Source organism: Brienomyrus brachyistius, chromosome 10 (genome assembly GCF_023856365.1).
Source record: "Brienomyrus brachyistius isolate T26 chromosome 10, BBRACH_0.4, whole genome shotgun sequence".
Taxonomy (NCBI): Eukaryota; Metazoa; Chordata; class Actinopteri; order Osteoglossiformes; family Mormyridae; genus Brienomyrus; species Brienomyrus brachyistius.
The window spans coordinates 7,469,902-7,487,638 of record NC_064542.1 but is presented as its reverse complement, the minus strand read 5'-3'; the positions used below and the strand labels follow the sequence as shown (position 1 = coordinate 7,487,638).

General features: G+C 45.7%; 1 protein-coding gene across 3 annotated transcripts in view; it reads right to left on the bottom strand.

The window, feature by feature from the left end:
* atp10b (ATPase phospholipid transporting 10B) overlaps window positions 1-17,737 on the bottom strand; it is a 64,684-nt gene that overhangs the window by 7,566 nt on the left and 39,381 nt on the right. For all 3 annotated transcript variants that reach the window (XM_049028814.1, XM_049028816.1, XM_049028817.1), the window contains 9 exons: window positions 15,790-15,994; window positions 13,174-13,259; window positions 10,527-10,633; window positions 8,982-9,113; window positions 8,754-8,881; window positions 8,385-8,637; window positions 7,904-8,115; window positions 4,867-5,046; window positions 296-872 (listed from right to left, as the gene is read on the bottom strand). In XM_049028814.1, coding sequence (XP_048884771.1) covers window positions 296-872; window positions 4,867-5,046; window positions 7,904-8,115; window positions 8,385-8,637; window positions 8,754-8,881; window positions 8,982-9,113; window positions 10,527-10,633; window positions 13,174-13,259; window positions 15,790-15,994 — 1,880 coding nt within the window. The remainder of the gene's footprint in view (window positions 1-295; window positions 873-4,866; window positions 5,047-7,903; window positions 8,116-8,384; window positions 8,638-8,753; window positions 8,882-8,981; window positions 9,114-10,526; window positions 10,634-13,173; window positions 13,260-15,789; window positions 15,995-17,737) is intronic.

The following is a 17,737-nucleotide window of genomic DNA, read 5'->3' as shown; positions in this document are numbered from 1 at the left end:
GGGAGAATTTTTCGAGACATATACGCATCATTTCCAACACAACAAATATAAACTTCACATGGTGCCGCGTCGGAAAACAACAGCGTGCTGAACAAAACACCTGCATCAACGGCACAGGCAAAACTAATTTCTTTCGGGTTTGAGAATAGTCTTGGTGTCCAGTGGATACAAACGGGTCGTCAGCATTAAAATATGTACATTTTTAATCAGAAACAAGGGCCTCAAAGACGCTAACGAATTGCTAGCGGAACGGAGAACAGGAAGTAGGACCTGAAGGTCCTGGTGTTTTTCCTACCTGCTGATTTAGCCAGACGCTCCATGATGGCCGAGTCAGCCCCCTTGGTGTAGATGACGACCTCATTGGTCACCGGATGACGCACAACCACCGACATCCGCTTGCGGACGGAGTTGAAGGCCAGAGTGCCCAGTATCTCGAAGGTGAGCAAGGATCCTTGGGGAAGCCTAATGGTGACATGGTCCGGAGTGCGAGCCAGCAGGGTGTAGCCGTAGGCTCTGGCGGCATGCACCAGCGCAGCCTCGTCGGGGCTCTCCGCCTCGTAGCACAGTCCGTCCGAGTTGGGATCGGTGCTCCTTTCCGTGGCCGCTTCCTCCGTCGGTGGAAGATCTGCTTCACTGTCCTCCAGACTGGTGTTCAGGGAGCCGCTGTCCGTGATTCCGCCCATGTCCTCCTTGTCTCCCGCCGGACCAGAGGCCGCTGGGCTGGGTGGGCTGGCCGGGGTGGTGGGGCTGCTCTTCTCGGAGATGGAGTGCAGCGAGGAGATGACGTGGCTCAGGGAGCCGAGCCTTTTCAGCAGGGTCTGAATGTGACCCAGGGACTTCAGCGTGGTAGAGAAGTTCAAGGGGCCTGTCACCTGGAAATCCGGCACGCATCATCACAACCAATCAGAGAGAATCGCCGTTCAAAGACACAGAATCACAAACAGAACCAAGAAAAACCTGAACATGTGTCAAAAACACTACTCTGAGTGGGGAGGATGGACCTGGACACCGGAGGCCGTTTCACAGCTGGCCACGTCAAGCCTTGAATCTCATCTGAGTAAGGATTTCATTTGTGAATAACCTTCTATCACATTTTTCCTTGTCAGGAGGAATGATTTTACCTGTTTTGTGATAATTTTTTTTTTTTGGTTTTTCAGCATTCAAACATACATTAGAATCGACAAAAGATGCCCAGAGTAAACGCGCCCAGAGATACGAGCAAGTGAGCCTGCCCAGACACAGGAGTGAGCGAAAGGGCCCAGAGACAGGAGTGAGCGAAAGGGCCCAGAGACAGGAGTGAGCGAAAGGGCCCAGAGACAGGAGTGAGCGAGCGGGCCCAGATACAGGAGTGGGCCCAGAGACAGGAGCCAGCGAAAGGGCCCAGAGACAGGAGTGAGCGAAAGGGCCCAGAGACAGGAGTGAGCGAAAGGGCCCAGAGACAGGAGTGAGCGAAAGGGCCCAGAGACAGGAGTGAGCGAAAGGGCCCAGAGACAGGAGCCAGCGAAAGGGCCCAGAGACAGGAGTGCGCAAGCGTGGCCAGAGAGAGGAGGGAGAGAGTGGGCACGCCCAGAGAGAGGAGGGAGAGAGTGGGCACGCCCAGAGAGAGGAGGGAGAGAGTGGGCACGCCCAGAGAGAGGAGGGAGAGAGTGGGCACGCCCAGAGAGAGGAGGGAGAGAGTGGGCACGCCCAGAGAGAGGAGCACGCAGGCCTCACTCACTTCTCAGTAGCATTTCAAATATGACCTGGAAAAGACCATCTGCTGGGACGTGATTTGAACGCTAAGCAGTGTGAGCACCAGCCCAGCATGTGAGATGAATAAAAAGACAGACTTGAAAGTGTGTCGTGGAAAAAAAAATAACACATTTCAGAATTCAAACAGGGCACTTTTACAGTTCCTCAAAATTCCACATGTTACTGCAGTCCAAAAGGACACCTTGAGGTGCTCCTTAAATTAGGCCAGTGTTTCCCAAGCCGGTCCTTGGAGACCAGCAGATACTCCACATTTTTACTCTTCTCCAGCTCCCAGCAGGCATCTGGCCTGTCTGACAGGGAGCTGGGAGGGAGCAAAAATATGGACCATCTGTGGGTCCCGAGGACTGGACTGGGAAACACTGATTGAGGCATTAAGGCTGTCTGCAGGTGCCCTCCTATCTTTGCCAGCACTGTGCATTGACTGAAAGGAAGCACAGATATGGAGTCATTTAGCACAGAGAATGTCTGCTGTGCTCATAGATCACTGGGGTTTAACTGCTGCCAGAATTTCACCTCTACAGAATCTGCTATATGTAATTGGTACAATGACATCACTAGCAGTATATATAATTTTGATTAAATGGTGCATGAAACAGAGCACTTAATTGAGCATAAAACTTAAATAATACATTTCTGAACTACTGAATGTGATCTTACAATACTACATTTATAAGAAGTGGGTCATTAAAATTACAAGGATTTTTAAAAATTGTGGAACAATAATCATCACTGGAATACGAACATAATAAATCAAGAACCATGTTCGGTGTTAAACTACAAAAGCTTTAAACAGCATTCCAGGGCTTCGTAGCAGAATCACAGGGGTGGGTAATTCTCAAACCGATCGGGAATAATTCTGCTTTTTTCCCCAGATTCTGCACACTGGGAAACAGATCTTTACAATCAATTTGTGTAAAAACAAACAAACAAACAAAAAGCTTCAGTCTTAGTGTTTGTGGTTTTGCAGGCGCTGGTAGGTTTTTCTGTTAGTTGCTTTTGTTTCATTTTCATTTTTCTTGCCCCGATCTGTGTACAATGTATCCACTTTGCAGATTAACACACTCGTGTAATATTTCATGATGTATGTCATTATTTGATTGTGATTAAGTGACATAGTTTCTACTGAATTAAAAATGACTAAGTTTAAATAAATAATTAGGGTTCACGTCACTTTTGACCACTTTTATATGTCTACCAAAGACAAATTATGGGTAAAAGTAAGAGGCTATGGATCTGGGTTTATATGCACAGATGCATCCGCAGATCAGGGGTGTAGTTTAATAGTGGTCCTTAAGCTTCCCACTGTCGCTGCCCCACACCCTGACTGCCATACTCTCGTCCTTTTTTTAGCATTGTACCCAGGGCAGAGTGATGTGGCTATGAGCTCCAGCATGCTAACACCCCCATCATGGGATACTCACACCACCCGATCCACTAGTTCATAACATGCATTATGTGCTGTTTCTACGACTCGTATAAAGGCAGAATTGCTCAATTGCTCATGTGCAACACAACTCGATTCATATGACCTTGCCTGGTTTTTGCGCTCCAATAGAAGCTCATAAATCACATATAAATAAGAATGGATGGTAATAATGATCAGTCTGGACATAAGTAATGCACTGTAAATATAAGCCACTGACTCACAAAAGTGGATATGAATTATTCTGTTGGTGGATACATCAATGGACTAACAAGGTAGCTTATCAATTTCTGTCTATGTAAATTTAATGTTTACACAGCAAATTTTAGGTCACATGATCTAAGAAACTCGACACATGACCAGGCATGGAAACTGCATATTATTAACTCCCTTGGGGAAATTCTCTTTTCGCCTAACTCATCTTGCTCTCCATGACACGCAGACACGCATATGTAATTAGCATTAGGTTGCATATATTCTCAACAAATCATATCATAGTTTTGAGGCACGGATAAATAAAACTTAGCTTTCCATTTGTTACTTAAAGAACTTTGAGAACACTTACAGCAAGGAACCTTCAATATGCTGCATTCGTGTAAACACACAACTGCTTTGTATCTTTTCACTGCACCTCCGCGTCGTACGGGAGTCCATAGAGGACATCCCTCATTACCTTTCTCTGTCTCGTTATGTCGAGATTATGACTTATTTTTCTCGTGATCTCAGCTTAGCCAAAGTTGTTTTCTCGAGATCACAGTTATTTTCTTGAGATCACAAAATAACAGAAGCTGTCATCTTTGGAAAATAAAAGTTGTAATTAGACACACAAACAGCATTCGTCTGAAGTGAGAGGGTCGACACAAAACACTCCATGGTTAAGGGTATTGAATTGGCACATTTGTAATTGCATTCCCACTGAAAATCTATAATTCCCTTCCATGCGCTACATATAAGGGGGGTGGGGGAGGAATTCTCCCCTATTGTGCAAAATGAATTTCAAACCCAGAATGCATGTCCTCTGTACCATTGAGATTTAGGGAATTATTATGTTACAAAGTAATAGCAGCAGAAAAAATGCATCTCACACTATTTTGATTAAACTTTGCAATAATTAGTCCACATGCGTGTTGAACCGTGAGGGGTATCTGTACGGATCATAGATCGACTACGATTCGTTACATCACTGGCAAATTTGCAGTACAAATCCATTCTGTTCGGCCGTTCTATAGTACTTCTTCAATTAGGACGTTAGAAATTTTCAGATTCTGAGTTTTTGGTAATGCATCAATACATTGCCATGTGTGATGCTACTAATAATATATAGAATATGCCCTTTGTCCCTTTATATATTCCATGCATATGGAGACAGAAAAACAGTATCTCCATACATTTTGACCAATCAGATGGTAGTCACTGCACCAGCTTGGTTTGGTCATATTTTCGGCCCTGCTAATAAGCAGGATCGTGTCAGCACACACACTGGTCAGGTACTGTACGGCTTGCATACTTTGCAATGGAAAACCACCAGTTTGTGGTAGGGCTCAGTTCTTGTTGACAGCGGAAAAGCGCCAACTGACAAGACATTATGTTTTATTGCGTTAGTTTTATTGATTTTCATCATAGTTGAATGGCTACCGTATTTCTATGTGATAAGTGAAGGTTGGGGCAGAGCCACTTCTGAGGATGCTTACCCTCTGCCTCGGGTGCATGGCTGTAGACACCACCACAGTGTTGCAGATGGCCAGCGCTAAGAAGAAGTCCATGTAGCAGGCGCCACCGTTGATGCGACTCACGCGGCACCACGCCTCCATCTGACCGGCCTCGTCACCGGTGATCCGCTGCAGCCTCCGGTCCGGCGCCACGTCCGTCTCCTGTGAATCGGGTTCAGAGCACGGTCACAGATGCGTGGAGCAAGTTCTGCTGAAATGAGCCTGGCTCTCGAAGCGGGAGGACGCTGGCTTTGGGGGCGGCTGCCATATTTCCCCAGTCAACAGCTTCATTTCGGGATACTCAATCTGTTTCGCTTGGCATGCCTTTCCAGCTATTAGCTCCATTAATTAACCCAGTGCATGTCTTCTACATTTCTACAGCAACCACTCGTCATGCCAGCTAATGCCAGCTAATGCCAGCTAGACGCTACGCAGACCACAAAATAGGGATGGGTACAGTCCAGAACAGTTTTCTAGGAATTCGCATTTTACGTATTAAACTGAAACTGCCCACCCAAATCAGCAAGATTACGTCACTGTACGCTAGAACCATATAATCCCCACAGATAGCCATCATTTTGTATTTGACATTCATATAACAATAATAGGCGGCATGGTGCTGCAGTGGTTAGCACTGTTGTCTCACACCTCTGGGACCCAGGTTCGAGTCTCCGCCTGGGTCACATTTGTGCAGAGTTTGCATGTTATCCACATGTCGTTGTGGGGTTTCCTCCGGGTACTCCAGTTTCCCCCCACAGTCCAAAAACATGCTGAGGCTAAATGGAGTTCCTAAATTGCCCATAGGTGTGCGTGCGTGCGTGTGTGTGTGAGTGAATGGTGTGTGAGTGTGCCCTGCAATGGGCTGACCCCCATCCTGGGTTGTTCCCAGCCTCGTGCCCATTGCTTCCAGGATAGGCTCCAGACCCCCCGCGACCCAGTAGGATAAGCGGTTTGGAAAATGGATGGATGGATGGATGGATAACGATAATAAAATGCTATTATGGATGACATGGAACAGTATTCTCTTTGTGGATTCACTGTAATGGTTTTATTACTGAGTGTGACCTCAGCTCTGGCTCTTTGGTGAATTAGCTAATAAGGAGTCACAATCACATGATCACCAGCTTTGTCCCTCCATGAGAAATGAGTAACTCTGATGGATATGCAGGTGAACATAACAGTAATTCTCCAGGAAATGTAGGAGGTCACTTTTTCAACAGAAGATTTCCCTTCAGTCAAACTGTAGAACAGAAGCACTTATGGACAGATCTGGCTTCTCAGCAAGGGCAGGAGATGGCAGCCAGCCAAAAGAAACCCACTGACTTGTTATTGTAGTAACTCGTGTCTCAATGGCACCAGGTGACTTGGATGTGCACGCACGCTAAAAATTCTGCGACGACCATCCACGGTCAATTTGCCACAGTGTGCCCATATGTTCACGCAAGGAAAAATAGTACCACGGATGTGGAGCGACCCAGCCCATATGGAGAGCATGCTGGGAGCGTGTGGTACCAGGGCCTTGTCAGGAAGCCGGACCCTGCATGACCACGGTCAAATTTGGGTCTTGTGGAGCAGACAAGAGGAAGAGCACAGGAGATTAGTGGTTAGTCACCTGGCTAAGTGTGAACGGGCTCTGCACCATCGCAGAGTGACTCGGGCTCACTTGCCAGATGTCGACAGCATCACGCTCTGCCTGTAGGGATGCCTGAATCTCTATTCCTGTCTCACCCAGAAGTCTGTCTGCCTCACACCACATACTAAAAAAAGCCCTCTGACTGCCTCACAGAGCTCCGGCAGGGTATGAGCTAAGTCATCCTCTGAGTGTGACCCGGAATTTGGCAGAGAAGAACCATAATTGGTGCGTTCAAGGAGAAGGAGAAGTCGCATTAACGCCCCCTAGGGACATGCTGGGTGCTAGCAAGCTGTCGATCGTGTCTACTGAGAAAGAGTGCCTGCTCTACTGCACGGTGCAACGTGATGCAAAGTTGGGAGAAATGTGCATGTGGGTGAGAAGGTGCTCTCTGACCTCACGGTTCCTGGGGATGACTTACAACTGGAGTGTTTTATAAGGTACTGCAGTGGTGGGCTGCTGCTTGGCCAGAGGGGTTTTTACTGGTAACAGTAAATAGTAACAGTAACTCATCTCTCTTTGTTTTGGGTGTCAATGAGTGAATAATCACTGTTTAGATTTGCAAGATGAAAGCGCTCTCATAAACACACTTAATTAAAGCTAGACCATTAAGATCTATGAAGTTCAACCTTTAAACCTCTAATGTAATTATAATGTAGTTCACAGGAGCATCGTTTTCAGGAAGGATGGAAGGTCTCCCTAGAACAAGAGGCCCACCTACACCAAAGCATGCATAGTTTACCTAGCATAGAAGATGGAATATGTTAAAAAAATCCCACCTAAAGATGACCCACCCAGACTTACCCTGACAGCACTGCTCTGGCCCACCGCACCATGAACAGGATGCACAACTCCTCCCACTGCCCACCCCCAACCCGGGCTGCTATACCCATACCGACTTCCCCAGTTGTCCCCCTGAGACAGTAGGTCTGGCCCTGCTCTTTAATAATATCCATCTGTCTCAAGCACCAGTGTTTACTGTGTGTGATGCTTGACTTTTTACTTCCACTGGCACATGGCCCATTAAAGTGGGAAGTCTGAGGAGTTACCCCCCCAAAGAAACTCACTGCGCCTTCTTCCCAAACTGATGCACTGGACCTTCTGCACAGAGAGGCACACTGCACCTCCTGCCCAAAACGGGCACACTGTACCTTCAGCCCAGCGAGGATCCCAGCACCTCTTTCCCTGAGAGGCTCATTGCACCTCCTGCCGAAAGAGGTTCATTGCACCTCCTGCCCAGAGAGAAGCAATGCACCTCCTGTTCAAAGCAGGCACACTGCACTTCCTGCCCTAAGAGCCTCACTGCACCTCCTGCACAAAGAGGCTCACTATACCTACTGCACAAACCGGCTCACTGCACCTCTTTCACTGGCTGTGAGAGTCACTCACCAGGGGGCTGCTGAAGGCCACATCACTGTGGGGGCTGAGCGTGACCTCGGCCTGGCCACGGACACCAATGCGAGCCCGAGCACTGTTCCAGCGCCTGAGAGCAGCGCCGCTTTTCCCCTTCCGGAATTGGAGCCGTGAAGGAACTTTCTTCTGCGGGAAAGCGGGATCCTCCTCATCCGATTCAGCCTCGTCGAGGGCAGCCAGGCGTAGTGCTGTTAGCGGACAGCAACATTCATGGACATGGCGTGTTACAGCAAGAACCCACAGCAAATTTGGAGGACAATGACTTCCGCGATGCATTCTGCAGTATCATTTTACTCTGGAGGTACTATATAGTACAAGTTTTCCCAACCCAAGCTCCCTTCCTACCAGGAACAAAACATGGACCATCTGTGGGACTCCAAAGACTGTACTGGGAAACACTGATATAAAGTGTCTCTTTCTTTAGGGCATCCAATCCTGCAGAATGATGGAGACTCACCATTCTCTTTGTGGCAGTACTCTGTCCCCATGATACTACATCGCCGGAATACCATCTTGTTCTCCGTAAGAGTGCCCGTCTTGTCCGAAAAGACGTACTGGATCTGCCCGAGGTCCTCGGTGATGTTGAGGGCCCTGCACTGCACGCGGCTGTCTGTCTCCTCGTCGTACAGGTCGACATCATTAGTGATGAAGAATACCTGCCCCACTTTGATCAGCTCGATGCTCACATACAGCGAGATGGGAATCAACACCTGTTAAACAGGGATACAGCAGCTGCTCTCAGACACATTACCGTTTAAAGGCGTGGTGCGGGAGAGATTCCACTCAAATATGCCAACTTACACATGGACGCACACGTAAACTCTACCTGCAGGAGGATGATCATGGTGAAGAACATGTAAAACCCCGACAAGGATGGAGGAATGTACACATTGTTGCTGTCAGGGGGCACAAACGGGGGGATGCTGGGAAATGTGCCCAGCCAGAAGTATTGGCCTACGTGGAAAGAGGGAGAGTGCCTGTGTTCTTTCACCCATTCATTTTCTATTCACTCTGTATTCGATCAGGGGTTTTCATTTACGGTCTGTCACTTTACCGAGTGCTCCAATAAGGCACATGATGAAGAGGATCCCCACACAGAAGAGCACGTCAGTGTTCATCTTTCTCTCCAGCTTGCTGCGCTTGTATCTCGGCCCTTTGTTGTTGAGCATGGCCTTTGTCTCATGTCCTACAACAGATACATTAATTTGCTTAATCAGCAAAGCCTACTGTCACTGTTCGACGACCCCATTTAAAATCAAAATTACATAGAGACCAATAGGATAAAGTTCCCTGGTGCTCTTAAAACCAACATGATTATTTTCAGCTCATCCACTGGTAAACATTCTAAGCCAGCACTTTCCCAAATTACCTGTTTAGGATTATGAACATATAGCACTGATAAATCAAAGCAAATGAAGGCGGAAGGGCTGGGGTTTCGAGGAAGAGCAAGGCATGCGGCATCAGTGAGATTATAAGGAAAAGGATGGTCTGTTATCTGTGTCAGACTCTGAGCTGAACAGTCAGACACACCTTTAACTTCTACTGAGATACTGAAAATGACTTTTAATCGATCATATCTTGCAACACTCATTTAACCCTCTGGGGTCTAGGGGTAGGGAACACACTTTCACTGACTGGGGCATGATCACACATTTCATTCAATATCATAAACTTAATTCATGGTAAATAAATTATTTCTTATATATTTGTTTCGGCTGCAAAGGGCTGGCCCCCTGTCCTGGGTTGTTCCCTGCCTCGTGCCCATTGCTTCTGGGATAGGCTCCAGACCTCCCATGACCCAGAACAATAAGCGGTTTGGAAAATGGATGGATGGATATTTGTTTTGGCATTAAACTCATCTTAATCTTGTACTTTGAACACTTGCAGAAACATTATAAAAGTACATAGTAAGCAACAGTGGCAGTTTGTTTTGATCCCAGATATCTGATCACCAAAGTCTTGGCTGCATGAAGATGACTAAATGGTAGGGTTGCAACATTCAGTTTGATAAATAAATAAGAAAAATCTAACTCATGTCACTATTTCGGGGCTCCTTTCATTGAATATGTAGCAACTTTCCTGTGTATGCATGAGCCATTCACGCCTGGTCACACCCCTCCCCCTCCTTTTATGGTGCTGATGGGGATGTATCTGGATCGCGTTTTGCTGTTGCGCTGTTTATCAAATCACCATGCAAATTCCATTTGAATACACGGTAATGCGGCTATTTAGAATGCGAATATTGATCTTCTGGTGAGGGTGACACTACACACCCCCTATGCAGGTAAAACAAAGGAAGGTGACATGGTTTAATTTTTTGCCAATTTAACCTAATTTTAAAAACTTTAATACTTCCGATAATTGCTGTTTCGGAAAGAAGACAGATTAGGGATTCAGTCAGCGTTTTTTTTTCATGATTCTACATGAAGATTTCAGCGAGATATAAACTGAAATAGACGCGAAAAGTACGCTGCGTCGCCAACGACGCACTCGAGACCTGAGGCAGAAGCCAGAGGTGGAGGCCAGAGACGGAGGCCAGAGGTGGAGGCCAGAGGTGGAGGCCAGAGGCGGAGGCCTGAGGCGGAGGCCGAGGGCGTACCTGCGTACACCACGATGCCAGCGGCATTGTCGGTGTTCCTCACGGTGCAGCCCCGCAGCAGCAGGCTTTCTCTGCCAAAGCCGATCTTCTTCTTCTCTGGCATGGCTCTGAAATGTTAAGCATCCATCCGTCCCAACGTGTTATTGTTAAATACCAGTCATTTCGGTTATCATTCCTGCTACGGTATCACTCCCTTGTTGCAAGTTTTGCAGTTTCCCTTTACGGCTGGCTGATGGATGAGCTGCTGGCTGCGTAAATCCTTAATAGACTGTGCTGTCAGATGCAGATGAACTTTTTGATAATGGCTAACGAAGTGAGGCTATTATGGGGGAAACACAGAGTGTGTTCATGAAGGGGGCTATGGGTAGAGGGCAGATTCTGCGAGTCCAGCGAGCTGATGAACGCTAATGAGCCTTCAGCACGGACAGCTCTTCTTCTCACTAACCGCGAGCAGAAGGCCAAGGGCTCTGACACCTCTGCTTTGGTGTAAGTCAAATTTCCTATCATCAGTCCTATCATTATAACTGTCAAGACAAAAACTCTTTATCCAATTCTAATTTATTCAGCTGTAATTGCACCCGAGTTCATACCTTAATGTGTATGACACCCACCCCATAATGCAAAAGCTGATGGCATAAACCAAAGCAAGTCAAACTGAGTGGGCCTCTTGGCCATAACCTCATCAGCCCATTGTGATCACTTCAGCGCATGGAGCCACACAGCAATGCGCATTTGTCCAGGCCTGACAAATAATTTATCTGAAGGTTGTTTAGCACTAGGGTGTCATGATGGCCGGACCCATTCTGACAAAGGCTCCACCGACTCCCAATACAGGAGCGACATAAGATCAATGCATCCGCTGTAATGACAGATGGGTTGGGACATTGGGGTACAGCAGTGGTTTGCACCAGCTTAGCGCAAATTCGATCATAAGGTCGGGTGTAAAGTGTACCTTAAATTACAAGTTAAAACTAGCTAGTTTCAAACTAGCTCTACATCTTTTGTTAATTGCACTACTGCTACTTCAGTTACATTGTAGTTAGTAGCTACCACATAAAAATATTGTTGCCATAGGATGACATTTTCCCTGTGGACAACCAATCACTATCATTGTCTGATATTACCGGAACCAGCTCGCTGTTCCACATGTTTGTCGAGCTTGGGTTACATGTAGCTACCGAATTGTTTTCTCTGTATTTGTGAGAAGTATTTAAAACAGAGCTGTAACGAAACCTGTAATGTGGCAGGTGTGGCGTGATGTAAGAAGTGCGTTCGCTAGGTAGCTTTCTGGGTATGGTTTAGGGGAGCAATGGGTCACAAAACTCACTGTTCGGCTCGTATCACGGTATTTGAGTCACGGATTAGATTATTCTTCGTAAGAAAGAGAAATATAACATTGTTTTCCATTTATTACTTAAAGAACTGGAAGAAAACTCAAAGCGAGGAACTTTTAACCTGCCTCATTCATATCAACACATAACAGCTTCGTCTGCATTTTTTAACTGCAACTTGGCATCATACGGAAGACCACGGAGGACAAACATGATTGTCTTATTTTTTGTCTTATTTCTCTCATGATCTCAACATAGCCAAAGTTGTTTTCTCAAGATCATGTCCTACACATAATTGGAGGGACTCTCTCTTGTTGTGAGATTTTAGGTTTAAGAAGTGACAGCGGAAATATAACTATTTCACACTAACTCAGTTTAATTCTTAAACTTAATCCTCGGTTTATATATGGGAGGGGGAGGCGCATGGATCAACTAGGGTCTGTTAGTGTACAGTTACTGGTACAGTAAGACAGACATTTATTGTAGGTGCTTGACATGCGTTCTGCTACTTGAGATGCTCAAGCTCAAGAAATACAAACAGGGGTTCAGGCGAGAAATAATGGCAGTACAACGTATTTCTGCAGCTTGCCAGCTAACGTCAGTTTCAGAAAGCAAAACAAGGGGAAACCCTGCTTGAGAATAACAAGATGAATAAGTGCACTCTCTAATGAGACGGAGCAGCCCAAAAGAACCAGACCACAGCGGAGTATTGGCCTGTCCGTCAGCCACTATAGTAGGACATCAAGGACAACCCTCTGATAAACAGACAGCTGGAAAAAAGCCTTTTCAAAGAACTGTCCCTTTGGGAACTGTGCAAGAAGGGCTTTGGTGATGTGGTGTGATGTAATGCGATGTGAGATGATATGCGATAGCTTTCCGGTACACTTGTTATACATCAGGATCAGTTATTCTCCCATACAGATGTATACCTGATCACTTCAAAGTCATAACCAGCCTTTCTACACTGGTCAGCATCTCAGGTGAACACATCCTACCATTACTCACTCAAGCGGTACCTTAGAGTCAATGTATTAACTATTGAATGCAGCAAAAGCCTCATTAGCCACGTTTCCAATTTCAGTATCGTACCACAATCATATATTCATATATACATAAAGATGCAATGCTGTATTTGTGAGCATAAATTAGAGGGTTATGATCTTTCAATGCTATTGGTGGCTTCATCGTGGGCCAGCATAAAAACAGGCAGAGGTTGACAGAAGTCCTGTTCACACCGATCTGGTGGCACATGTGTAAGAAGCTCCCCTAGCAGGACCAAACCGCAGTGCTCGCTGGAGATGAGGTAGACGACTTACAGGTATCCTTTGAAGTGTGTCAGTGTCTTGTTGGGCTTCTCACAGACCACGGTACCGCTGAAATGCTCTGGCTGAAATGAACAATTCTGAAAAACAGAAATAAACGAATGCCTTTAATAATACAATTAAATTTTTCTGGTGGGGGGCGGCATGGTGGTGCAGTGGTCAGCACTGTTGCTTCACACCTCTGGGACCCGGGTTTGAGTCTCCGCCTAGGTCACATGTGTGCGGAGTTTGCATGTTCTCCCCATGTCGTCATGGGGGTTTCCTCCAGGTACTCCGGTTTCCCCCCACAGTCCAAAAACATGCTGAGGCTAATTGGAGTTACTGAATTGCCCATAGGAGTGCATGTGTGAGTAAATGGTGTGTGAGTGTGCCCTGTGATGGGCTGGCCCCCCATCCTGGGTTGTTCCCTGCCTCGTGCCCATTGCTTCCGGGATAGGCTCCGGAGCCCCCACGACCCAGTAGGATAAGCGGTTTGGAAAATGGATGGATGGATATTTTCAGGTGATAAACAGTTTGGTCAACGTGTGAGTGCCTGAATGACAGTACTGCTACTGTATACAGCTAATTCCTCTTCTGTTTCAGTTGTTGGTATAAGATCCACTGATCCTGTGGTTAATCGCCATTGACTTCTGATTCAGTTATTTCTATAGGAGCCTGGAGCCAGTGGCAGGAAGCATACAGTGAATGACGTGGTCTGTCACGGCGGACATGCATGGAGAAAAGCAGAAAGTCTGGGAAGCTGCTCGAGCAAACTGCAGGTCACTGCAGCGCAGTGCAGACCAGGCATGTGCAAACTCCATGAACATGAGCAAATAAAGCACAATATTATCATGGCTCAAAGTAATGTTTACAGTCAATTTAGTCCGTTGCTAAGTGACTGCTAAGTTATATTCTTAAGGAATAAATCAGTGAACATAATAATTTGCTTAAGAACAGAATTAAAAATTGCCATAGTTACTGGCTAAAAATATAATTCCTTCAACACTAGGATACAGACGTGTCAAGAAAATTGTGAGAGCAACTAAATATCCACCGCGAGGAGAGAGAGTTAAAAACAAACCCCGAAAGAAACCGAGGCAAGTGGATTTCACTCATTCGAATGACAGAGCATTTAATTTGCCAAATGCTGTCAAGTCCTGCATCTAGCAGCTGAAGACACGCTGTCCTCTTTCTGGTTTCGTTCTTGGAAATAGACCTGGAAAAGGTTAAATGGCGCTGTGATATAGTGGAACTTGAAGCAGACCACACCCGAGGCAGACACCTCACCACATGCGTGGTATGCTAACATTCAGGTAGCGTCCTTCAAAGCTCCACCGATGCGGATATATAGGCAGTACAGGAATGCTGAGATGCCAGCGGACGGCATTTTACGTAGCGCATGGCATGCAAAGATTGGAGCGATAGAAGGATTCATCCAGAATCCGGTTAGACCTGCAGCGAGGAGCAAACGTTCGTCACTTTCACATAGTTTCCACTGGACCTATACAATAATTGTATGGACTTGTATGGAAGCAGTTTGATGACCAATCCGATGATCATCACTGACACACTCTGTTTACACAACATCCATGATGAGCCAGCAAATATGTCTGTGCTAAATGTAGTGCAGATCTTTGTTAATGGGGTGTGTGTGTTTGTTGTACAAACTCAGGCCCTGATTGCTTCAGTGATGTAAAGTCAGTCACCCATTGATGCTTTTGAGGCACTAATTAAGATCTGCAAGGCTAGTCCACAAGGTTCATCCCATGTAGAAAAAGCAGCATGATTCATGTAAGGACATCAAGCATTTTTCTTATTTCGATTACATATCACCACGCATGATATTTTTGATATGTTCTCTGTAGGTCAATATTTTTTCTTGTATTATTTTGGCCACATTCATAACAAAAACTCACTTGACATGTAAGGCACTCAAGGGAAAAGCCTATAGGAGAAATATACAATTTTTATATGAATTTTACATTTACCATAGATGATATTATATGGTTTTAGTAGGAAAATTTTGTTTATGGTTTTTTTAATTAAGTTTGATATTGCTTTTGTATTATTCTAATGAAAGATGTGTATGATCTGTCCACATTCAGCTGCTTCAACTAGACATAAGAAAATTCAATGAAATTAACTCAACTGTGTTACATTCTCAGAACACAAAGCGAACGCATCAGCTGAAGAGACTCTTTCCTTTTCAAAATACGCATTCAATTTGTGTGGAACCGCCGTCTATGATTCAACCCAGGTCATTTAAAGAATTGTGCATAAAAACTAATACTGATGAAACATTCGTTTAATATGCATTGTGTATCAATGTAGAACTTGCATTTTGGTCAGTTTGACAAAACACTAATATGCATTTTATATGAATAAAGGATATATAGGACTATGTTTGACGCTACATTAATTTCATATGTATTTTAAATGACTAAAGGACATATGTCTAATGACACATTAAGCTAATATGCATTATATATTTATTTTGCGTGTCATATAAACAGCTTATATAATTTGGGTAAAACACATAAGATTCATATTTCATTTTTAAAAAACTTTTCCATATGGGATGACCGGCAAGCCCAAGTCTGTCCGAACGCGCCGGTGTGTTGAAACACTCACCGGGGCAGCAAAGCCACGCACCACCTGCCTTTGCTTCAGGTTGGTCTCCCCGTCCAGGTTGGCGGTCTCGAGGTGGCAGACCCCATTGGGGTCTGACGTGTTCAGGAGCAAGATGTCTGCCGGGATCACCTCGTTGCAAACCACCTTCACGAAGTCTCCGACTCGCACGTCCTTCCAGCGTTTCAGCACAAAGTCCTGCTGCTTCCTGAAGGAAGAGAAGTTTACACGCTTCAGGAGATGCCTTCTGAGCCCCTCCAACCACACCTGCTCTACATTCGTGTGCCATCATGGCTCATCCTTTGCTTCCTTCCACATTCTTGCAATTATTTTGCAGAGATCAAGGAAAGGCTAAGAACACTTAATGGATAGCGAGGTGCTTTGAAATGGTTGTGTAACTCTTTACAGAGGTGTGATGTGAGTACAGGTCATGATGAGCTGGCAGACCATATATTATATGGACAAAAGTATTGGGACACTTGCCCATTACACCTACAGGAACCTCCATGACATCCCATTCTAAACCCATAGGCGTCAATATGGAGATGGTCCCCCCCCTTTGCAGCTATAACAGCTGCTACTCTGGGGAGGCTTTCCACAAGATTTTGGAATGTGTAACTGGAGTTTTTGCCCATTTATCCAGAAGAACATTTGTGAGGTCAGGCACTAATGCTGGACATGAAGGCCTGGCTAACAATCTACATTCTAATTCATCCCAAAGCTGTTTGATGGGGTTGAGGTCAGCGCTCTGTGTGGGCCAGTCAAGTTCTTCCACAGAAAATTCACCCAACCATGTCTTTATGGACCTTGCACAGTGAACAGAAAGGGCCTTCCCAAAGCTGCTCCCACAAAGTACCACAGAATTGTCCAAAATGTCTTGCTATGCTTAAGCATTAAGAGTTTCCTTCTCTGGAACTAAGGGGCCAAGCCCAACCCCTAAAAACAACCCCATACCATTATCCCTCCTCCACCAAACTTTACAGATACTGTGGCATGATGTAGTCAGGCAGGTAACATTCTCCTGGCACCCGTTAAACCCAGACTCATTAGACTGTCAGACAGAGAAGCTCGATTTGTCACTCCACAGAACATTTCCACTGCTCCAGAGCCCAGTGGCTGCAAGCTTCACGCCACTCCATCTGACGCTTGGCATTACCCTAGATGATGTGAGGCTTACTTGCAGCTGCTTGGCCATGGAAGCCCATTCCATGAAGTTCCAGGCTCACAGCTTTCGTGCTGGGTCTAATGCCAGAGGACGCTCTGCAGTTATTGAGTCAACAGAGCGTTGGCGACTTTTACACACTATGCACCTCAATATTTGGTGACCTCGCTCTGTAAACATGGTCTGCCACTTCATGGCCGAATTTCTGTTGTTCCTATACATTTCCACTTTGCAATAATACCGCTTATAGCTGACCATGGAATATCTAGCAGGGAAGAAATTTCACAGACTGATTTATTATAAAGGTGGCATCCTATGACAGGACCACGCTTGAATCAACCGAGATCTTCAGAAGAGGTCATTCTTTCACAAATGTTTATAAACCTGACTGCAAGGCGAGGTGCTTGAATTTATATACCAGTGGCAATGGGTCAGTATGAAACACTTAAGAGGTGTGTCCCAGCACTTTTGTCCATATAGTGTAGCTGCCAGTGCTGGGGTAGGATGAACTGGCGAAGGCCTCTCGTCCATTCAGTGACACAGAATGATAAAGTGGCTGATATTTGAGGGGCTGTCTAACTCTGCAGCATTCTGTGACCTGCAGTGCTGATAGGAAAGAACACCCACAGCTCTGTCAATGGCCGTGCACATGAAATGCTGTTAGCCCATTCAGTATGGTATTTGCATGAGTATGTGTTAGAGTACAATGCGAATACTCCTGAGAGAGTCCAATGTGAGTACTGCTGGGACAGTCCAATGCGGATATTAGTGGGAGAGTCCAATGTAAAT